The following is a 23,549-nucleotide window of genomic DNA, read 5'->3' as shown; positions in this document are numbered from 1 at the left end:
GGAGGCAGCTGGATCGGGATTCCCGCTGTGTGAGTTACCGAGGCAGCTGGATCGGGATTCCCGCTGTGTGAGTTACCGAGGCAGCTGGATCGGGATTCCCGCTGTGTGAGTTATGGAGGCAGCTGGATTGGGATTCCCGCTGTGTGAGTTACCGAGGCAGCTGGATCAGGATTCCCGCTGTGTGAGTTACCGAGGCAGCTGGATCGGGATTCCCGCTGTGTGAGTTATGGAGGCAGCTGGACCGGGATTCCCGCTGTGTGAGTTACCGAGGCAGCTGGATCGGGATTCTCGCTGTGTGAGTTATGGAGGCAGCTGGATCGGGATTCCCGCTGTGTGAGTTATGGAGGCAGCTTCTCCAATGGAGTGGGAGTTTGTAAGAACAGGAATGTCAAATCTGTAGCATGTAGAATAGAATAGGTAAGAGGAGATCTGAACTTGGCGGATGTTTTTGGATAATCCGGGTATCCCTTTGGAGAAGTAAGGTACACCTTTGGACAGAATCCACTTTTGGGAGAGAGAAGGCCACCATTTGAAGAGGTAAGGCACCCTTTATGATTGTTAATAGTGAACATGATTATGCACTTTCTTTACAAAATCATTCGAACTGCCAAGCTGTCAAAACACTGCCCAGCTGTCAAAGCACAATCCAGCTGTCAAGGAACTGACCAGCTGTCACAGAACTGACCAGCTGTGATGAAACTGACTAGCTGTCACAGAACTGACCAGCTGCCATGGAACTGACCAGCTGTCACAGAACTGACCAGCTGCCATGGAACTGACCAGCTGTCACAGAACTGACCAGCTGTCGTGGAACTGACCAGCTGTTATGGAACTGGCCAGCTGTCGTGGAACTGACGAGCTGTCATGGAACTGACTAGCATAGGCTTAAGGTCTGCAACTATTATTTTATGCAATTTTGCACATTGCATTGTATTTCTGTTTTGCTCTTGATTTTAAGCCTATAGTAAATTCTTATAGTCCATTTGTGTTTAACCTCACTTGCTAGATCTTGATCGTAACCCAGCTATGATTGTGCTTTGAGCTTAGATTAATTAATCAATAATAATCAGTCGGGATGCATTTTTCTATGGGCTGGTTGGGAGGTAAAGAATATATTCATAAATATAAAGGATCTTTGATGCACTGGGGGGACTTCTGGATTTTTCTGAGGTTTTGGTACTTCCTTATCGGCATGAGATGGTTTTCTCTGCCAAGGTTGTCTATTTTCTGGTAGATTCAGGATCATTTCAATTTTACGGCAGAGATGTGCCAAGCACTCACTGGTTTTGAATAATTGTATTAGAATCGTTCCCATTCAGTAAGTGGGCATGTTCCATGGCCAAGGAAAGGGGGTGTGAACCATGGCAACATTCCATATGGGGAAGCAAAAAAAAGACAGTCATCTGCTCCTAGAATTCTTCATTGAACTACAAACAAAATGTCTGTACTGCAGTGATCAGCATCCATTTGTAATAATCTATATGTAATAATCCACATGTAATAAGTAATTTAAATGCCCAGAGTTCTTTTGAAATGAAAAAAGATCTTCAGCAGACTTTTGCTAAAGAATAAAGTAGTGCCAACTGCTCCTGGACTATTTTGGTTGACAGGACATCTGGTGCAGCTTAGAAAAAAAAATCTGATATTCTTAAACTTCAATAGGCGCCATTATTTATATTTTCCAGGGTTTGTTCTTGTAGGTACACACATTATGAATGCTTGGCTGAGTTTCAGTGTGTCCAGAACCACTTAACTCAGCAAGGGGCTGTGTTCACACTAGTCCTCCCACAGAAATTTGGTTTACAGGTGCAACAGGTGATTAAGAAGGCGATAGGAATTTTGTCCTTCATTGCTAGAGGGATGGAGTTTATGACAAGGGAGGCTATGCTGGAATTGTATAAGGTGTTAGTGAGACCACACCTGGAGTATTGTGTTCAGTTTTGGTCTCCTTACTTGAGAAAGGACGTACTGGCGCTGGAGGGTGTGCAGAGGAGATTCACTAGGTTAATCCCAGAGCTGAAGGGGTTGGATTATGAGGAGAGGTTGAGTAGACTGGGACTGTACTCATTGGAATTTAGAAGGATGAGGGGGGATCTTATAGAAACATTTAAAATTATGAAGGGAATAGATATGATAGATGCGGGCAGGTTGTTTCCACTGGCAGGTGACAGCAGAACTAGGGGACATAGCCTCAAAATAAGGGGAAGTAGATTTAGGACTGAGTTTAGGAGGAACTTCTTCACCCAAAAGGTTGTGAATCTATGGAATTCCTTGCCCAGTGAAGCAGTTGAGACTCCTTCATTACATGTTTTTAAGGTAAAGATAGATAGTTTTTTGAAGAATAAAGGGATTACGGGTTATGGTGTTCAGGCCGGAAAGTGGAGCTGAGTGCACAAAAGATCAGCCATGATCTAATTGAATGGTGGAGCAGGCTCGAGGGGCCAGATGGCCGACTCCTGCTCCTAGCTCTTATGTTCTGAGTCCCGAAAGACGTGCTGTTAAGTAATTTGGATATTCTGAATTCTCCTTCTGTGTTCCCGAACAGGTGCTGGAGTGTGGCAACTCGGGCGGTCCACAGTAAGTTCACTGCAGTGTGACAATAAACTTGTGACAATAAAGATTAAAAAAAAAACAAAAACAAACCTGGCCAACAAACACCTACCAGTCAGTGTGCGGATCATCAATCACCAAGAGGATCTTTGGTTTCCTTACGACAGGGATGGTGGGTGCAGCAGGGGCTCCAGGAGGGGGTGCAGCTCCCGTTTGTTCCACTAACCCTGCAGCTGCCGCCGTTGTCTGCTTGACTGCGTTGGAAATGGAGCTGAGGAGGGTGGAGCCTGTGGAGGGAGCTGCCGGCTGGCGACGCTCCATGGCTGGGGACACTGGCGAGCTGGTCGAAGTGTCCGGTCGCTGCAGGTCCATCATATAACCATTTGGTAAATTGGCCACAAAACTGCTGTCTGAGAGGCGCCTCCTCAAATAATTCATCTTCCTGAAAAATGGAAAGTGCTTTCTGAGGATCTGAGTTACAGGTTAAATGTTTAATACGTTTATAATGAAAAGCTGGAAGTTTTGAAACTCTGAAGTATCTTGATAATGGTTCTTGATTTCTTTCCCGTTAGTTGGGTTGTTGTTAGCAGGTAGATAGAGGTCACTGAAGGCTGATCAACTGTCGGATTGGAATCCTCTCTGTGATTCTCCCAGGTATCTATCCTGTGGACAACAAGACATTTCATATCAATCAGAAAGACAGAATTCCCTTACACTGACCAACCCAACAAATGTCTCAATGTTATTCAGTAATGTTGGCTCCAGCTCTGGATCCAATTAGCTTCAACTTCGATGTCAAAGGGAAATGTGTCCAAATTGTAAACTTACCAGATTTAGCTAATGCAGTAAACATTGCAAATGCCATAATTATATACGGTGCACAACTAGTCCTGACATCAAATATCCCATCATTGACAATGTGGTGTCGGGAAAGAAAAAAATGAAGCACCCCCTCCTTCCCTCCTTCCCCCTCTCCCTCCCTCCTTCCTTCCCCCTCTCTCTCCCTCCTTCCTTCCCCCTCTCCCTCCCTCCCTCCCTCCTTCCCCCTCTCCCTCCCTCCCTCCTTCCCCCTCTCCCTCCCTCCTTCTTTCCCCCTCTCCCTCCCCCTCCCTACCCCCTTCCCCCTCTCCCTCCCTCCCTCCTTCCCCCTCTCCCTCCCTCCTTCCTTCCCCCTCTCCCTCCCCCTCCCTACCTCCTTCCCCTTCTCCCTCCTTCCTTCCCCTCTCCATCCCCCTCCCTCCCTCCCTCCTTCCTTCCCCCTCTCCCTCTCCCTCCCTCCCTCCTTCCCCCCTCCCTCCCTCCTTCCTTCCCCCTCTCCCTCCCCCTCCCTCCCTCCCTACCTCCCCCTCTCCCTCCCTCACCCTCCCCCTCTCCCTCCCTCCTACCCCCTCCTTCACCCTCCCTCCCCCTCCCTCCCTTACCCTCTCCCTCCCTCCCCCTCCCTCCCTCACCCTCCCTCCCCCTCCCTCCCTCACCCTCTCCCTCTCTCCCTCCCTACCCCTCTCCCTCCCTCCCCTCTCCCTCCCCCTCCCTCCCTCCTTCCTTCCCCCTCGCCCTCCCTCCCTCCTTCCCCCTCTCCCTCCCTCCTTCCTTGCCCCTCTCCCTCCCCTCCCTCCCTCCTTCCTTCCCCCTCTCCCTCCCCCTCCCTCCCTACCTCCTTCCCCCTCTCCTTCCCTCCCTACCTCCCCTCTCCCTCCCTCACCCTCCCCCTCCCTCTCCCTCCCTCCCCTCCCTCCCTCACCCTCTCTCCCTCCCTACCCCTCTCCCTCCCTCCCTCCCCTCCCCCTCCCCCTCCCTCACCCTCTTCTTCCCTCCCTCACCCTCAACTTCCCTCCCTACCCCTCTCCTTCCCTCCATCATCCTCTCCCTCTCCTTCGCTCCCCGTCTCTCCCTTCCTCCTCTTCTCCCTCCCTCTCTCACCCTCTCGCTCCCTCCCTCCCTCCTTCCTTACCCCTCCACCTCACTCCCCCTCTCCATCCCCTCTCCCTCCCCTGTCCCTCACTCTCCCCCTCCCCCTCTCCCTCCCCTCTCCCTCCCTCTCACCCTCCCCCTCTCCCTTCCTCCCTCATCCTCTCCCTCCCTCCCCCTCCCTCCCTCACCCTTTCCTTCCCTCCCCCTCTCCCTCCCTCCCTTCCTCTCCCCTCCGTCACCCTCTCCCTCCCTCCCCATGGTCCCAGTAGTGGAGGCTCCAAACAAGCACCTACCACCTACCCACTTGCTCAGGAAGGTTAGAGGTACAAAGCGTAAATATTAGAAGTAAATGAATATGGTAATCAAAAAAATTCTTTTAAAAATAAATTTCCCATTAAGGGGCAATTTAGCGGGGTCAATCCACCTAGCCTGCATATCGTTGGGGTGTGGGGGTCAGATCCACGCAAACTGGGGAGAATGTGCAAACTCCACACAGACAGTGACCCAGAGCTGGGATCGAACCTGGGACCTTGGCATTGTGAGGCAACAGTGCTAACCACTGTGCCACCGTGCCAACTGAGGATGGCAGGGGCTGTTTAGCACAACGCTAAATTGCTGGCTTTGAAAGCAGACCAAGCAGGCCAGCAGCACGGTTCGATTCCCGTAACAGCCTCCCCGAACAGGCGCCGGAATGTGGCGACTTGGGGCTTTTCACAGTAACTTCATTTGAAGCCTACTCGTGACAATAAGCGATTTTCATTTCATTTTCATATTTCACATTTGCACGTGCCAGAGAGTGTGTTGGAGCAGGCCTCAGGTAGAGTATTGCCCGAGTTGACCCAGGGACTGATTCTAAGTCAGACAATCAGCCTCTGGAGTTGTCCGTAATGTTCAGCACAACGTCCATGAAGATTTGGTGGATGTGGCGCTAACAATTGTACACAAAGACACGAGTGATGTATAAGAGAGGCTTTATTACAGTGAGATGCTATTCCTCCGGTGGCAGCTGTAGAATAGGATCTCAGTGAAACTTACAAATATTTATACAGCTTCCTGTGGGCGGAGCTAGGGAGAAACCTGTAATACAGGTACACACATATATACAGTGATTGGATCACCACATTCACCCCCTGTAAAAAATGAGTCCGGCGGGGGTGACGTGGAACTATAATACATAAAGTGATCTATGTACAAAAGGGCAAAACAAAAGAAAACCAAGAGTCCATCAGGCAATCCGGTCACAGGTTGAGTCGGATCAGCGGTCAAACGTTCCTTTGCGAGCGACGTAGCTGTGGTGGCGATGTCGGCACAGGCGGCATTGGTGACAACGGTGTGGGTGCTGGCGGTGTTGGGGCTGGCGGTGTCGGTGCTGGCGGTGTTGGGGCTGGCGGTGTTGGTGCTGGCGGTGTTGGTGCTGGCGGTGTTGGTGCTGGCCAGTGGCGGGATGACTCCGGGAGCGAGCCAAAATTTTCCATGTCCTCCAGTGTGGGCAGGGGAACAAGGGATGGACCTGGTGGGGACGAATAATGGGGCGCCGGGGAAAAGGAGGGTGGCGCAGGGGGGGAAAGGGGTGTGGGCATGGGATCGGCACCCGAGGGCGCCAGGTCCCGGAGCGAGACTGTGTCCTGGCGGCCGTCGGGGAACTCCACGTAGGCATACTGGGGGTTCGCGTGGAGCAGGCGTACTTTGTCCACCAGGGGTTCCGCCTTGTGGTGCCTGACATGCCTACGGAGAAGGACTGGGCCCGGAGTCGTGAGCCAAGTCGGGAGTGACACTCCGGATGTAGACTTCCTAGGGAAGGTAAAAACACGTTCATGGGGTGTGTGGTTAGTTGCGGTGCACAGTAGTGACCGAATGGAATGGGGCGCGTCAGGGAGGACCTGCTGCCAGCGAGCGGCGGGGAGGTTCCTGGACCGTAGGGCCAGCTGGACGGCCCTCCATACCATCCCGTTCTCCCTCTCTACCTGCCCGTTTCCCCGGGGGTTGTAGCTGGTCGTCCTGCTGGAGGCGATACCCCTGCTGAGCAGGAACTGACGCAGCTCATCGCTCATGAACGAGGATCCCCTGTCACTGTGGATGTAGTCGGGGAAACCGAACAGAGCGAAAATGGAATCCAGGGCCTTGATGACAGTGGCAGACGTCATATCCGGGCACGGGATGGCAAAGGGGAACCTAGAGAATTCATCGACCACACTAAGGATGTAGGTGTTGCGGTTGGTGGAGGGGAGGGGCCCTTTGAAATCTATGCTGAGGCGTTCAAAGGGGCGGGATGCTTTCACCAGGCGCGCACGGTCTGGCTGGTAGAAGTGCGGCTTGCACTCCGTACAGACCTGGCAGTCTCTGGTGACTGTCCGTACTTCCTCGACGGAGTAGGGCAGATTGCGGGCTTTGATTAGATGGTACAAACGAGTGACCCCCGGATAGCAAAGGCTCTCATGCAAGGCACAGAGCTGGTTCACTTATGCGCTGGCACATGTACCTCGGGAGAGGGCGTCTGGGGGCTCATTGAGCTTGCCGGGAGATACAAGATCTCGTAGTTAAAGGTGGAGAGCTCGATTCTCCACCGCAAGATTTTATCATTCTTGATCTTGCCCCGCTGCGTGTTGTTGAACATGAAGGCAACCGACCGTTGGTCAGTGAGGAGAGTGAATCTCCTGCCGGCCAGGTAATGCCTCCAGTGCCGCACCGCTTCAACGATTGCCTGGGCCTCTTTTTCAACAGACGAATGTCGGATTTCGGAAGCATGGAGGGTGCGGGAAAAGAATGCCACGGGTCTGCCTGCCTGGTTCAGCGTGACGGCTAGGGCAACATCTGAAGCGTCGCTCTCTACTTGGAAGGGCAGAGTCTCATCTACTGCGTGCATCCCGGCCTTGGCTCTGTCTGAGCAAACACGGGCAAAGGCCTGTTGTGCCTCGGCCGTGATGGGAAATTGTGTGGACTGGATTAGTGGGTGGGCCATGTCCGCGTATTGTGGGACCCACTGGGCGTAGTAAGAAAAGAACCCCAGGCATCGTTTGAGAGCCTTGGGGCAGTGGGGGAGGGGAAGCTCCATGAGGGGGCGCATGCGGTCGGGATCGGGCCCCAGTAGTCCGTTTTGGACAACGTAGCTGAGGATGGCCAAACGGCCTGTGCGGAACACGCACTTCTCCTTGTTATACGTGAGGTTAAGGAGAGATGCGGTGTGGAGAAATTTAGCAAGGTCCGCGTCGTGGTCCTGCTGGTCGTGGCCGCAGATGGTGACATTGTCTAAGTACGGAAACGTGGCCCGCAGTCCGTACCGGTCAACCATTCGGTCCACTTCTCATTGAAATACCGAGACCCCGTTAGTGACGCCGAAGACAACCCTAAGGAATTGATAGAGGCGACCGTCTGCCTCGAAGGCAGTGTAGGGACGGTCCGATTTACAGATGGGGAGCTGGTGGTAAGCGGATTTCAGGTCAATTGTAGAGAAGACCCGGTACTGTGCAATCTGATTGACCATATCAGATATGCGAGGGAGGGGGTACGCGTCGAGCTGCGTGTACCGGTTGATGGTCTGACTGTAGTCCACGACCATCCTGCGTTTCTCCCCAGTTTTAACCACTACCACTTGGGCTCTCCAGGGACTGTTGCTGGCCTCGATGATACCCTCCCGAAGCAGCCGCTGGACCTCGGACCTGATGAAGGCCTTGTCCTGGGTGCTGTACCGTCTGCTCCTGGTGGCGACGGGCTTTCAATCTGCGGTCAGATTGGCAAAGAGGGAGGGAGGCTCAACCTTTAGGGTTGCGAGGCCGCAAACGGTGAGGGGAGGTAGGGGTCCGCCGAATTTGAGGGTGAGGCTCTGGAGGTTTCATTGAAAATCCAGGCCCAGTAAGAGTGACGCGCAGAGGTTGGGGAGAACGTACAGGCGGAAACGGTCGAATTCCACGCCCTGTACAGTGAGTTTAACCAGGCAGAAGCCCCGGATCGGGACAGAGTGGGAACCGGAGTCTAGGGAGATCTGCCGGTTGGCGGGATGGACCACAAGGGAGTAGCGCCTTACCGTGTTTGGGCGAATGAAGCTCTCTGTGCTCCCAGAGTCGATGAGGCAGGAGGTCACGTGGCCGTTGACGAGCACCGTCGTGGAAGAGGGTGCCAGGTTGCGAGGACGGGACTGGTCGAGCGTCACGGAGGCGAGTAGCGGCCGACGAGTCTGATGAGTCCAACGAGTAGTGGCAGCGGCCCGGGTCCCGTGGTCCCATCCCGAGGCAAGGACAAAATGGTGGCGTCTGGAGTACCTGTGAGGAAGAAGATGGCGGCGGACAAGATGGTGGCGCCCGTGGAGCGCACATTGTGGGGGCGGGACAAGATGGCGGCGGGAAAGATGGGGGCGCCCATGAAACGCACATGGAGGCGGAGGGTGAAGATGGCGACACCCATGATGCGCACATGGCGGGGTCGGTGAAAGATGGCGGCGCCCACTGATCACACGTGGGGTCGGGGGCAACGGACGGCAGGGCCCATTGTGCGATCGCGATCGGCTGAAGCGAGGGGGGGTGACGGACGCGATAGCGGCAACTGTCCGGGACTGACACACTGCTGCAAAGTGGCCTTTCTTGCCACAAGCTTTGCAGGTCACGGTGCGGGCTGGGCAGTGCTGGCGGGGATGCTTCTGCTGACTGCAGAAGTAGCAGCAGGGATCCCCAGGGTGCACGGTGCGGTGAGCAGCGCAGGCGTAGTGCGCGGGGGCAGCTGCTGGGGAGGCCGGTGGCGGGGTCCACGAGGGATAGGACGTGTGGGCCGAGTGGCCAGCGGGGTAGGATCGCACATTACGGGAGGCGGCCATCATTGATAGCGCCAGAGTCTTTGTAGCTGCGAGTTCGAGAGCGGCCCCTACCAGCAGTCGTTGCCGGATGGGGTCCGATGCAATACCCGTAACAAAGGCATCGCGCATGAGTAAGTCGGAATGTTCAGTGGCCTCAAGGGCCTGGCAGTCGCAGTCTCGTACTAGAGATATAAGGGCCCTCCAAAAGTCCTCAAACGACTCACCCGGCTGTTGGACGCGAGTAGAGAGTAGATGTCTCGCAAACAGAGTGTTGGTCGACTGTGCGTAGTTTTCCTTGAGCAGTTCCAAGGCCCGGGCGTAGGTAGGCGCGTCTCGGATTAGCGGAAACACGCTGGAGCTGAGTCTTGAGTAAAGAAGCTGTCGTTTCTGAGCCTCCGAAGGTGAGGGTCCGCTGAAGAGATGTAGGCCTCGAAAACTGCAAGCCAGAGAACAAAATCTTTCCTGGCGTGGGGCGACTGCGGATCCAGCTGCAGGCGGTCAGGTTTAATCCTGATGTTCATGGTGTAAGGAAAATCTCACTGTAATAAATTGTGGCGCTAACAATTGTACACAAAGACTCGAGTGCAGTACAAGAGAGGCTTTATTACAGTGAGATGCTATTCCTCCGGCGGCAGCTGTAGAATGGCATCTCAGTGAAGCTTACGAATATTTATACAGCTCCCTGTGGGCGGAGCTATGGAGAAACCTGTAATACAGGTACACACATATATACAGTGGTTGGATCACCACAGTGGACAAAGAGTTACATGTCGTGGCCCAGACTGTGGCAGTGTCCAACCAGTGTCCAACTATCTTTAAATACTTATGTATATTGTTTATTTTGTCGTTGCTGTAAAACCAAAAATATCTCAATAAAATGTTTATTTTTTAAAAAACAGCTCCAGCTGTCAGGCTCTTTGGCGCTAACTGCGGTCCCAGTATGTAGATCGCCCACTAATTGGTCGGAATCCACAGAGTGCCGGCCCATTAGCATGTCCTGACTCACTTAGTGAACAGCAACCCCAACGGGAACGTGAACCACCTGCAATTCAGTCCCGGCGTGATTCTTCATTCGGGAGACTATGGGCGGGATTTTCCAATCCCGGTCAGGGAATTGTAGGGGGCGCGAATCACGCGACGCCACTCCGACGTAAACCTGTCTTAAACCTCACCCTGAAGGCACATTATTGCTGTTTGGCTGTATTATTCCAGTGAGGTGTTTAGTCTATTGATTCAACTTGGTTTTAAATTGCCTTTTAATTAATGCAGGCAGATTCATAACTTTCTGACTAGCCTGTGTACGATTTAATCATAAACCAGAGGCATGATGTCACGAATGGCGCTGCATCATACACAGCGCAAAGCAGGAAATCCCGATCACAGGAAGTTTTATTTTGCCCCAATCAGGACTTTTTAAATGTGCCTCAGATTTATAGAATCTCAGTGCGGAAGGGATTCTGCCCATTGAGTCTGCTCCGACCCTTCGAATAATCACTTTCCCCATTTACACTCCCATGTCCACCTGACCTATTCATGTAACCCCACAACCTAACCTGCACATCCCGGGACACTAAGGTGCAATTTAACACGGCCAATCCACCTAATTTGCACTTTGAAACAGAATTAATTCTGTTGGATGATTGGCTCAGTCCTGATTAATGGATGTGTGGGAATTAAAATGATCATTGCCATTTTAGTGGCTGAGTTGTTTAGAAACTGCGACTGGAATTGGAAAATAACTCGATACCTGTGGAGTGCTTTGAGTGGCCCTGGGTGTGTGAACGGCTCGATATAAATTTCTTTCTTTCTTTCTTCAGCAGGATTTCTCTGCTACTGTCAAAGTGAAAATGCAGCATCTCCATTCCCAATTACGTGGCTGAATGGTTATATATTCATTAAAAACTTTTAGTCAATAAAACTTTTATGGAATGAAAAACCCCGAGGAATTAATTAAATACCAGCAGATAGAACCAACAACTGATTGCCAACTTCTTTTGTTCAAATCCATTATAAAAATGAAGAGTTAATGAAGAGCACCTTCAGTGTCACTCAGCCCGATAATGAACTCTTCAAATTGATTCAATGTGTGGAAGATTGAATGGAAATGAGCTGTAACACTGGGCCAGAGATAGTGAGAGTCCATTTGTTTTAAACTTTCTTTATTTTCAGGACAATGAGAAGCCAGTAAATAGAGAGATTAGGCAGGGTGTCCCTGTGGGGGATCGGGGTCGGGGTGGGTGTGGGGGGTGTGGCTGAGGGTGTGGGTGGGGGTGGGGGTGGGGTGGGGGGTGGGGGTCCCTTTAGGCAGGGCGTCCCTGTGGGGGGTCGGGGTGGGGGTGGGGGCGGGGTGTCCCTTTAGGCAGGGTGTCCCTGTGGGGGGTTAGGGTGGGGGTCGGGGTGGGGGTGGGGGCGGGGTGTCCCTTTAGGCAGGGTGTCCCTGTGGGGGGTGTGGGTGGGGGTGGGGGTGGGGGGGTGTGGGTGGGGGTGTGGGTGGGGGTGGGGGGTCCCTTTAGGCAGGGCGTCCCTGTGGGGGGATTTCTCTACTACAGGGGGCCCCTATGGGGGTTTGGGTGGTGGTGGAGGGTATCCCTATTATACAGGTACTTATGGGGGGGGGATCTCCCTATTACAGGGGTCCCTGTGAAGGGGGTCTCTCTATTACAGGGGTCCCGGGGTGGGAGGGTGCCATCAGGCAATCCCGGTGTTGTCGGGGGGGTCCGAGGCTAATTTGTGGTGTGGGGGTTGAGGGGGGGCGTGGCTGACTGTGGGACCTCGCTATTGGACCACCCACTCAAGATGGTGGACCGATAGCGGGATTCCCTGGGAATTACTCGTATTCCTTGACATGCATAATAATAATCTTTATTGTCACAAGTAGGCTGACATTAACACCGCAATGAAGTTACTGCGAAAAGCCCCCAGTCGCTACACTCCGGCACGGTGGGATTCTCCAGCCCCCCGCCGGGCCGGAGAGTCACCGGGGGGGGGGCAGCGTGAATCCTGCCCCGCCGACCCGACGCTGGCTGTCGCATTCTCTGGCGCTGGTTTTTCGGTGGAGGCGGGAATCGCGTTGCGCCGGTAGTGGGCCGTTGGCAGTGATCCTCCCGGCGATCCTCTGCTCCGCAGTGGGCTGAGTGGCCGCCATTTTCGGCCAGTCCCGCCGGCGTAAATCAAACAAGGTCCTTACCGGCGGGACCTGGCTCTGTGGGCGGCCTGCAGAGTCCTCGGTTGGGGGGGGGGGGGGGGGGGGGGGGGGGGGGGGGGGGGGGGGGGGGGGGGAGGGTGGGGGGATCTGGCCCCAGGGTGGGGATCTGGCCCCAGGGTGGGGATCTGGCCCCAGGGTGGGGATCTGGCCCCAGGGTGGGGATCTGGTCCCAGGGTGGGGATCTGGCCCCAGGGTGGGCCCCCCGGTGTCCTGGCCTGCGATCGGGGCCCACCATGGCTGGCACGGTGAAGAACCCTCTGAGCATGTGCTGGGATCACGCCAGAACACGCTGGCGCTCGCACGCATGTGCCAACTTGCACCGGCCGGCGGAGACCCTTCGCCGCCGGTCGGTGTGGCGCCAATCCCCCCGCTGCCGGCCTAGCCCCTGAGGATTCCGCACCTTCCAAGCGGCCCGATGGCGGAGGGACTGGTTCACGCCACTCTTTGGCGCCGGTACAGCCCGACCCGCTGGATTCCAGAGAATCCCACCCCTGTTCGTGTACAGAATCCAGAATGTCCAATTCACTGAAGAAGAATCTTCATGGTGTGGGACACTGAATTGCTGACTGGTTTGTGCCCCCAGGGGATCGTAATCCGGATGCAATTCATCGCCGGGTGAACATAGGGTGGGATTCTCCGATCCTGGGGCTAAATGTTGACAACGTCGTAAACGCCGGAGAATTTTACGACGGCCTCATCTGGCCCCAAGGATTAGTGATCCTGCCCCGCACAGGGGGCCAGCACTGCATGGAGAGACTCACACAGCTCCAGCTGCCGATACGGGCGTCAGCACGGTCACTGCGGATCCGCCATACGCACCATGGCCAGTGTGAGTTCACACGTGTGGGTGGGCTGCCATCTCCGCATATCAGTCCCGACGCAACATAGCGGAGCGCTACAGGGGCCCGGCGTGAAGGAACATAAGACCCCACCGTGTTAAGCCCGCCCGCCAATCGGTAAGCCCCATGGAGGCAACCCCCCCCCCCCCCCCACCCCCAAGAGTCGGATCCCCCCTCCCCACCTTTGCAGCCAGAACGACAAGATTCCGCCGGGTAGGACCACATGAGAATGACACCGACGGGACTCGGCCAAACTCTCCCCGCGTTGAGCAGCCCCCGACAGGCGGCACACCGCCCGCACCGCGCCATTGCCGCTGATTCTCCGGTTGCCAGCGAATCAGCGGACTGGTGTCGGAGTGGCGTCGCGTGATTCGTGCCCCCTGACGATTTCCTGACCCTGCGCGGGATTGGAAAATCCCGCCCATAGTTTCCCGAATGAAGAATCACGCCGGGACTGAATTGCAGGCGGTTCACGTTCCCGTTGGGGTTGCTGTTCACTAAGTGAGTCAGGACATGCTAATGGGCCGGCACTCTGTGGATTCAACGACAAAATAAATATACATAAGTCTTTAAACATAGTACAAAAAGCCTGCTTCCTCCCTTACAGGTCCCACCTTTATTAACCCCCTACTCTAATCTAAACTAACCCCCCACCCCCTTCTGCTGACGGTTAATTTTCTGCAAAGAAGTCGACGAACGGTTGCCACCTCAAACAGAGAAAGCTATCCATGTCCGATAGCCAGGTCTCCATCGTCGGGGGCTTTGAGTCCCCCCAAGCTAATAGTATCTGTCTCCGGGCTACCAGGGAAGCAAAGGCCAGAACGTCTGCCTCTTTCTCCTCCTGGATTCCCGGATCTTCTGACACCCCGAAAATTGCCACCTCCAGACTCGGTGCCACCCTTGTTTTTAACACCGTGGACGTGACATCTGCAAACCCCTGCCAGAATCTCCTAAACTTCAGACATGCCCAGAACATATGGACATGGTTCGCTGGCCCCCCGCACACCTTGCGCACCTGTCTTCTACCCCAAATAACCTGCTCATCATGTGAGCCCAGTGAACAACCTTGAACTGTATCAGGCTGAGCCTGGCACACGTTGTGGACGCGTTGACTCTACTCAACGCATCCGCCCAGAGACCATCCTCTTATCTCTCCTCCTAACTCCTCTTCCAATTTGCGCTTCAGCTCCTCAATCTGCGTGTCCTCTGACCCCATGAGCTCCTTATAGATGTCGGAGACCTTCCCTTCTCCCAACCCCACTCTGGAAACTACCCTGTCCTGTATCCCCCTTAGTGGTAGGAGCGGGAAGGTTGAGACCTGCCTACGTAGGAAGTCCCGCACCTGCAGGTACCTGAATTCATTTCCCCTCGCCAACCCAAACTTCTCCTCCAGCTCCCTCAAGCTAGGAAAGCTCCGCTCTGTAAACATATCCCCCATCCTCTCAATTCCTGCCTTCTGCCATCTCCGAAACCCTCCGTCCATCCTCCCCGGGGCAAACCGGTGATTATTACAGATTGGAGACCAGACCGATGCTCCCTCTGATCCCACATGTCTCCTCCATTGCCCCCAGACTCTCAGGGCCGCCACCACCACGGGGCTGGTGGAGTACCGTGCCAGCGGGAACGGCAGAGGCGCCGTTATCAACGCCCCCAAGCTGGTGCCCTTACATGAAGCCGCCTCCATACGCTACCATGCCGACTGCCCCCCCCCCCGACCCCCCCCTCCCCCCCACCCCCCCCCCCCCCCCCACCACCCACTTCCTGATCATGGTTATATTCACCGGCCAATAATAGTTACTGAAGTTTGGCAGCGCCAGCCCGCCCTCTCCCCGGCTCCGCTCAATCATTCCCTTTTTTACTCGCAGGGTCTAGCTCGCCCATACAAAGCCCGTAATAACTTTGAGAACCCGTTTAAAAAAGGTCAGCAGAATAAAGATGGGGAGACACTGGAACACAAACAGGAATCTCAGGAGGACCGTCATCTTCACCGTCTGGACCCTCTCAGCCAGTGACAACAGGAGCGCGTCCCACCTCCGAAAATCGTCCTTCATTTGGATAACCAGATGGGCCAGATTAAATTTGTGCAATTGTTCCCATTCCCGCGCCACTTGGATGCCTAGATACCGAAAACTTCCCCCTACCACTCCAAACGGCAGTTCCCCCAGTTGCTTCTCCTGTCCCCTCGCCTGGATCGCAAACATCTCGCTTTTCCCCATATTTAATTTGTACCCCGAAAACTGGCCAAATTCCCCCACAATCCTCATGATTTCTTCCATCCCCTCTGCTGGGTCCAATACAAACAGGAGCAGGTCGTCTGCGTAAAGCGAGATTCTGTGTTCCACTCCCGCCCCGGACCCTCCCTTTCCAGCCCCTTGAGGCTCTCCGCGCAATTGCCAGTGGCTCTACAGTTAGCGCGAATAACAGTGGGGAGAGGGGGCATCCCCTGTCTCGCCCCCCCCGATGTAGCCTAAAATAGTCTGATATCGTCTTATTCGTCCGTACGCTCGCCACAGGAGCCTAATACAGCAACCTGACCCAGTCAATAAAGCCCCGCCCAAATCCGAACTGTCCCAGTATCTCCCACAGATAATCCCATTCTACTCAATCAAAAGTCTTCTCTACATCCATTGTGACCACTACCTCCATGTCCCTACCTTCTGGGGGCATCATGATCGCATTTAGCAACCTTCTTACATTGGACACCAACTGCCTTCCCATAACCAACCCCATCCGGTCCTCCCCAATCACGTCTGGAACACAGTCTTCAAGCTGGAGCTGTTTTTAAACACTCCACTCACTGCAGCCAACAACACGGCTGAGGGAAGACCTGCTCCCCGAGGCCGGGAATCCGAGGTGGGCACACAGCTCCGTGCCACTGAGCAGTGGAGGCACATCCTCTTCCTCAGGATGGGCCACAGACTCAAGCCTGCCCTCCTGAACACTGCCTGGGAGGTGGTGGCAGAGGCAGTCAGCGCTGCCAGGCTCACCAGGAGACACTGATGATCCATGATGGGGTCACTGATCGAGGGACAGAGAACCAGGGAGGGTTCTGTAGGCCGTGGAGTAGGTGTCCTCTGGCTGGGGTGAACTCTCTGATCCCCTGCTTCCCCTGCAATGGGGCAGCACCTCTGAGGAATGTCAATACCTGGTGACCTCCGACATAGAAACATAGAAAATAGAAGCAGGAGGAGGCCATTCAGCCCTTCGAGTCTGCTCCACCATTCATCAAATGATCATCAAATTCAATACCCTGATCCCGCCTTCTTACATTGGACATATCCCTTGATCCCTTTAGCCCCAAGAGCTGTATCTAATTCCTTCTTGAAATTACACAATGTTTTGACCTCACCTACTTTCTGTGGTCGTGAATTCCACAGATTCACCTCTCTCTGGGTGGGGAAATTTCTCCTCACCTCAGTCCTAAAAGGTTTACCCCTTATCCTCAAACTAAGACCCCCTAGTTTGGGAGTCCCCCCACCATCGGGAACATTCTTTCTGAATCTACCCTGTCTAATCCTGTTAGAATTTTATAAGTTTCTATGAGATCCCCTCTCACTCTTCTAAACTCCAATGAATATAATCCTAACCGACTTAGTCTCTCCTCAGCCCTTAGGGGCTGGTTTAGCACACTGGGCTAAATCGCTGGCTTTTAAAGCAGACCGATGCAGGCCAGCAGCAGGGTTCGATTCCCGTACCAGCCTCCCCAAACAGGCGCCGGAATGTGGCGACTAGGGGCTTTTCACAGTAACTTCATTGAAGCCTACTCGTGACAATAAGTGATTTTCATTTCATTTCATTTCATCTGAAAGTCCCACCATCCCAGGAATCAGCCTCGTAAACCTTCGCTGCACTCCCTCCATAGCAACAACATCCTTCCTCAGATAAGGACACCCAAAACGGCCCACAATGCTCCAGGTGTGGCCTCACCAATGCCCGATACAATTGCAGTAAAACATCTCTATTCCTAGACTCAAATCCTCTCGCTTTGAAGGCCAACATACTATTTGCCTTCTTTACTACCTGCTGTACCTGCGCGCTTACTTTCAGCGACTGAGGCACGAGGACACCAAGGTCTCGCTGAATATCCGCCTCTCTCAATTTACACCCATTCAAATAATAATCTGCCTGCCTATTTTTGATACCGAAGCGGATAACCTCACATTTATCCACATTATACTGCATCTGCCATGCATGTACCCACTCACTCAGCCTGTCCAAATCCTGCTGAAGCATCTCTGCATCCTCACAGCTCACCCTCCCATCCAACTTTGTATCATCTACAAATTTGGAGATAATACATTTAGTTCCCTCGTCCAAATCATTAATATATAATGTGAACAGTTGGGGTCCTAGCACAGATCCCTGCGGTACCCCACTAGTCCACTGCCTGCCAAACGGAAAAAGACACTTTATTTCAACTTTTGCTTCCTATCTGCTAACCAGCTTTCTATCCATCTCAAGACACTACCCGTAATCCCATGCACTTTAACTTTACATATTAATCTGCTATTTGAGACCTTGTCAAAAGCCTCCTGAAAGTCTAAATAAACCGCAGCTACCGGTTCTCTTTGGTCAACTCTACTCGTTACACCTTCAAAGAATTCTAGTAGAATTATCAAGCATGATTTCCCTTTCGTAAATCCATGTTGACTTTGTCTGATTACACCACTGCTTTCCAAATGCTGTGCTATGAAATTCTTGACAATGGACTCCAGCAACTTCCCTACTACCGACGTTAGTCTCACTGGTCTATAGTTCCCTGTTTTCTCTCTCACTTTTTGAATAGCAGGGTTACATTCACTACCCTCCAATATGTAGGAACCATCCAAAGTGCAAAGAATTTTGGAAAATGACCCCCAATAGATCTACTATTTCTAGGGCCACTTCCTTAAGTACTCTGGGATGAAGATTATCAGGCCCTGGAGATTTGTCTGCCTTTCAGTCCCATTAATTTCCCCCAAACCATTTCTTTATTAATACTAATTTCCTTCAGCTCCTCACTAACTTGTGTTACTCAGAGATTCCGGTACATTATTCATGTCATCCTTTGTGAAGACAGAAGCAAAGTACGAATTTAGTTCCTCAGCCATTTCTTTGTTCCCTGTTATGAATTCCCCCGTTTCTGACTGTAAGGGGCCTTCATTCGTTTTTATTAATCCTTTTCTCTTTACAGTCCGATAAAAACTTTTATCGTCAGTTTTTATGTTCCCTGCTAGCTTACTTTTAAATTGTATTTTCCTCTTGATCAATCCCTTGATCTGCCTTTGCTGAATTTTAAACTGTTCCCAATTCTCAGGTCTATTCTTTTTCCTGATTGAGCTCGGCCCTTGATGATACACGGCAGCAATGGCGATCTGCGCCCAGCCATCCCGATCCCTAGGGGGCACCCCAAGTCCACGGACCTGGCACCAAATCACTACCAGCAAACCTGACAGTGTTTTGTCGCCTCCCGCTCCCCCTCTGCTGCCGTGCCCAGTCCACATTGGTAAATGTTTGTAGGGAGACACGTTGGCGTAGTGGTTAACACTGGGATTATGTCGCTGAGGACCCCGGTTCGAATCCCGGCCCTGGGTCACTGTCCGTTTGCACATTCTCCCCGTGTCTGCGTGGGTTTCACCCCCACAACCCAAAGATGTGCAGGGTAGGTGGATTGGCCACGCTAAATTGTCCCGAAATTGGAAAAAAAAATAATTGGGTCCTCTAAATTAAATTTTAAAAAAGTAAATGCTTGTAGTAATTCTGGCCGACGAGACTTCCTTCTGAGGAGAGGGGAGCATTGCGGAAGGCAGGAGCGTACTGTGTCCAACCCACTAATCACATTTCAATGCATGTAAATGCCGGGTTTGTGTGTCGCCACCAGCGAGGGACCGGAGTATGGTGCCTGAATTAGCGCCGAGCGCCCAATTCTCCGCCCGATCACGGTTCACATTTGTGGAGTTGCGAGGTGGAGCGTTTCGCCCAATGTGGTTTTTTTATAAAGTTCTGTGAACACTTTTGTTTGCTACTTTTAAAAGTTTTGGATTTGGGAAATTTGCTGTTTGACTGAATCATTCAATTGGGTAGTGTCACTTTCTTTTTGATACAGAATGCTTCTAGGACATGACAGATAGTCCATGGTGAGAATATAGGTCAGGAGGAGCAGCGGTGACAGGGAGGGGCAGCGGGGACAGGGAGGGGCAGCGGGGACAGGGAGGGGCAGCGGAGACAGGGAGGGGCAGCGGGTACAGGGAGGGGCAGCGGGTACAGGGAGGGGCAGCGGGGACAGGGAGGGGCAGCGGGACAGGGAGGGGCAGCGGAGACAGGGAGGGGCAGCGGAGACAGGGAGGGGCAGCGGGTACAGGGAGGGGCAGCGGAGACAGGGAGGGGCAGCGGAGACAGGGAGGGGCAGCGGAGACAGGGAGGGGCAGCGGAGACAGGGAGGGGCAGCGGAGACAGGAGGGGCAGCGGAGACAGGGAGGGGCAGCGGGTACAGGGAGGGGCAGCGGAGACAGGGAGGGGCAGCGGAGACAGGGAGGGGCAGCGGGTACAGGGAGGGGCAGCGGAGACAGGGAGGGCAGCGGGGACAGGGAGGGGCAGCGGAGACAGGGAGGGGCAGCGGGGACAGGGAGGGGCAGCGGAGACAGGGAGGGGCAGCGGGTACAGGGAGGGGCAGCGGAGACAGGGAGGGGCAGCGGAGACAGGGAGGGGCAGCGGAGACAGGGAGGGGCAGCGGAGACAGGGAGGGGCAGCGGAGACAGGGAGGGGCAGCGGGTACAGGGAGGGGCAGCGGAGACAGGAGGGGCAGCGGAGACAGGGAGGGGCAGCGGAGACAGGGAGGGGCAGCGGAGACAGGGAGGGGCAGCGGGGACAGGGAGGGGCAGCGGGGACAGGGAGGGACAGCGGGAGACAGGGAGGGGCAGTGAGGGAGACAGGGAGGGGCAGCGGGTACAGGGAGGGGCAGCGGAGACAGACACGGGGCAGCGGAGACGGGAGGGGCAGCGGGTACAGGGAGGGGCAGCGGGTACAGGGAGGGGCAGCGGAGACAGGGAGGGGCAGCGGGTACAGGGAGGGGCAGCGGGACAGGGAGGGGCAGCGGGAACAGGAACGGGCAGCAGAGACAGGGAGGGGCAGCGGAGACAGGGAGGGGCAGCGGAGACAGGGAGGGCAGCGGAGACAGGGAGGGGCAGCGGGATAGGGGAGGGGCAGCGGGTACAGGGAGGGGCAGCGGGTACAGGGAGGGGCAGCGGAGACAGGGAGGGGCAGCGGAGACAGGGAGGGGCAGCGGGTACAGGGAGGGGCAGCGGGTACAGGGAGGGGCAGCGGAGACAGGGAGGGGCAGCGGAGACAGGGAGGGGCAGCGGGTACAGGGAGGGGCAGCGGGTACAGGGAGGGGCAGCGGAGACAGGGAGGGGCAGCGGAGACAGGGAGGGGCAGCGGAGACAGACACGGCAGCAGAGACAGGGAGGGGCAGCGGGTACAGGGAGGGGCAGCGGAGACAGGGAGGGGCAGCGGAGACAGGGAGGGGCAGCGGAGACAGGGAGGGGCAGCGGAGACAGGGAGGGGCAGCGGAGACAGGGAGGGGCAGCGGAGACAGGGAGGGGCAGCGGGTACAGGGAGGGGCAGCGGAGACAGGGAGGGGCAGCGGAGACAGACACGGCAGCAGAGACAGGGAGGGGCAGCGGGTACAGGGAGGGGCAGCGGAGACAGGGAGGGGCAGCGGGTACAGGGAGGGGCAGCGGGTACAGGGAGGGGCAGCGGAGACAGACACGGCAGCGGAGACAGGTGCTCATCTGATTGACATTTTTTTGAGGAGGTGAAATAGAAAATTGATGAGGGAAGGGTTGTGGATGTAGTTTATATTGACTTTAGAAAGGCGTTTGACAAGGTCCCATAGCAACAAGCTTTTCCCAAGAGTGGGGGTGTCAGTTACAAGGGGTCACGATTTCAAGGTGAGAGGGGGAAAGTTTAAGGGAGATGTGCGTGGAAGGTTTTTTACGCAGGGGGTGGTGGGTGCCTGGAATGCTTTGCCAGCGGAGGTGGTAGAGGCGGGCACAATAGCATCATTTAAGATGCATCTGGACAGATATATGAACGGGCGGGGAACAGAGAGAAGTAGACCTTGGAAAATAGGAGACAGGTTTAACATAGAATATAGAACAGTACAGCACAGAACAGGCCCTTCGGCCCTCGATGTTGTGCCGAGCCATGATCACCCTACTCAAACCCACGTATCAACCCTATACCCGTAACCCAACAACCCCCCCTCCCCCTTAACCTTACTTTTTTTAGGACACTACGGGCAATTTAGCATGGCCAATCCACCTAACCCGCACATCTTTGGACTGTGGGAGGAAACCGGAGCACCCGGAGGAAACCCACGCACACACGGGGAGGACATGCAGACTCCGCACAGACAGTGACCCAGCCGGGAATCGAACCTGGGACCCTGGAGCTGTGAAGCATTTATGCTAACCACCATGCTACCGTGCTGCCCCAAAGGATAAAGGATCTGGATCGGCGCAGGCTGGGAGGGCCGAAGGGCCTGTTCCTGTGCTGTAATGTTCTTTGTTCTTTGGGAATAAATATCACATGGGATTCAGGGTGGGCTGGCTGGATGGATACAGAACTGGCTTGGTTATAGAAGACAGAGAGAGCGGTGGAAGGGTATTTTTCAGAATGGAGATCTTAGCTAGTAGTGTTCCGCAGGGATCAGTGCTGGGACCTCTGTTGTTGTAGTATATATAAATGATCTGGATGAAAATGTAGATGGTCTGTTTAGCAAGTTTGCAGATGACACTAAGATAGGTGGAGTTGCAGGTAGCGAAGGGGACTGTCAGAGAATACAGCAGAATATATCGTATATACTCGCGTATCCTTCGATCTCGCGTATCATGCGACCCCTAAATGTTCGTCCCCAAAACATGATTTTATGGTATACCTCATGTATCATGCGAGTCACTGTTTTGGAAATTAATTTTGGAAACTAAAACTTCCAAATGGTATCATTGTGTGTGGCTTCTGCAGAGTGGATTCTGCTGTGAAAGCTGTTGGCGATTCGAACAGCTGTCCAGCTGGCTTTACTAGCGTTGTTCAGCCACTTGCCGTTTCCATTCATAAAAAACATGAATGGAAACGTCAAGTGGCTGAACATCTTCCCATCAGAATGCTGTGGTCAAAATCTGAAGAGTAGTATTCTGATGGGAAGATGTTCAGCCACTTGACGTTTCCATTCATGTTTTTATGAATGGAAACGGCAAGTGGCTGAACGACGCTAGTAAAGCCAGCTGGATGCTATGTGACTTATCTTGGCCAGCATTTCACACCCGCGATTTTTGTACCTCGCGTATCATGAGACCCCCAAAATTTAGGCTTCAAATTAGGTGCTCAAAAGTCGCATGTTACGCGAGTATATACGGTAGATAGATTGGAGAGTTGGGCAGAGAAATGGCAGATGGAGTTCTAGGTGATGCATTTTGGAAGATCAGGTGTGAATTGTACTGTAAATGGCAGAACCTTTAAGAGCATTGACATCCAGAGGGACCTGGGTGTTTAGGTCCATAGTTCAATTAAAGTGGCAATACAGGTTGATAAGGTGGTCAAGGAGGCATACGGCATGTTTGACTTCATCGGCCAGGGCATTGAGTACAAGATGTGGAAGATCATGTTAAAGTTGTATAAAACTTTAATTAGGCCATATTTAGAATATTGCATGCAGTTCTGGTCACCTCACCATCAGAAGGACGTGGAAGCTTTGGAGAGAGAGCAAAGAAGGTTAACCAGGATGTTGCCTGGTCTCGAGGGTGTTGGCTATGAGGAGAGGTTGATTAAACTTGGATTGTTTTCACTGGAAACACAGAGACTGAGGGCAGACCTGATGAAATGAAATGAAAATCGCTTATTGTCACGAGTAGGCTTCAAATGAAGTTACTGTGAAAAGCCCCTAGTCGCCACATTCCGGCGCCTGTTCGGGGAGGCTGGTACGGGAATCGAACCCTGCTGCTGGCCTGCCTTGGTCTGCTTTCAAAGCCAGCGATTTAGCCCTGTGCTAAACCAGCCCCTCGAGTTCTACAAGATTATGAGGGGCATAGACAGGGTGGATAGTCAGAGGCTTTTCCCGGGGTGGAAGTGTCAGTTACACAGAGGCACAGGTTCCAGGTGAGAGGGGGGAGTTTAAGGGAGATGTGCGGGGTAAGGTTTTCACACAGAGAGTGGTGAGTGTCTGGAACTCTTTGCCAGAGGATGTGGTGGAAGCAGCACATTAGCCACATTTAGAACATAGAAC

The 23,549-nt window shown here is 53.8% G+C and overlaps 1 protein-coding gene across 1 annotated transcript in view; it reads right to left on the bottom strand.

The window, feature by feature from the left end:
- LOC119955139 (synapsin-3-like) overlaps positions 1–23,549 on the bottom strand; it is a 475,326-nt gene that overhangs the window by 351,579 nt on the left and 100,198 nt on the right. Inside the window, 1 exon segment of the mRNA XM_038781056.1 lies at positions 2,663–3,213. Coding sequence (XP_038636984.1) covers positions 2,663–2,988 — 326 coding nt within the window. The 5' untranslated portion in view covers positions 2,989–3,213.

Source organism: Scyliorhinus canicula, chromosome 20 (genome assembly GCF_902713615.1).
Source record: "Scyliorhinus canicula chromosome 20, sScyCan1.1, whole genome shotgun sequence".
In the NCBI taxonomy this organism is placed as follows: Eukaryota; Metazoa; Chordata; class Chondrichthyes; order Carcharhiniformes; family Scyliorhinidae; genus Scyliorhinus; species Scyliorhinus canicula.
The sequence above is the reverse complement of the archived record's forward strand: the minus strand, read 5'-3'. Positions and strand labels throughout refer to the sequence as shown.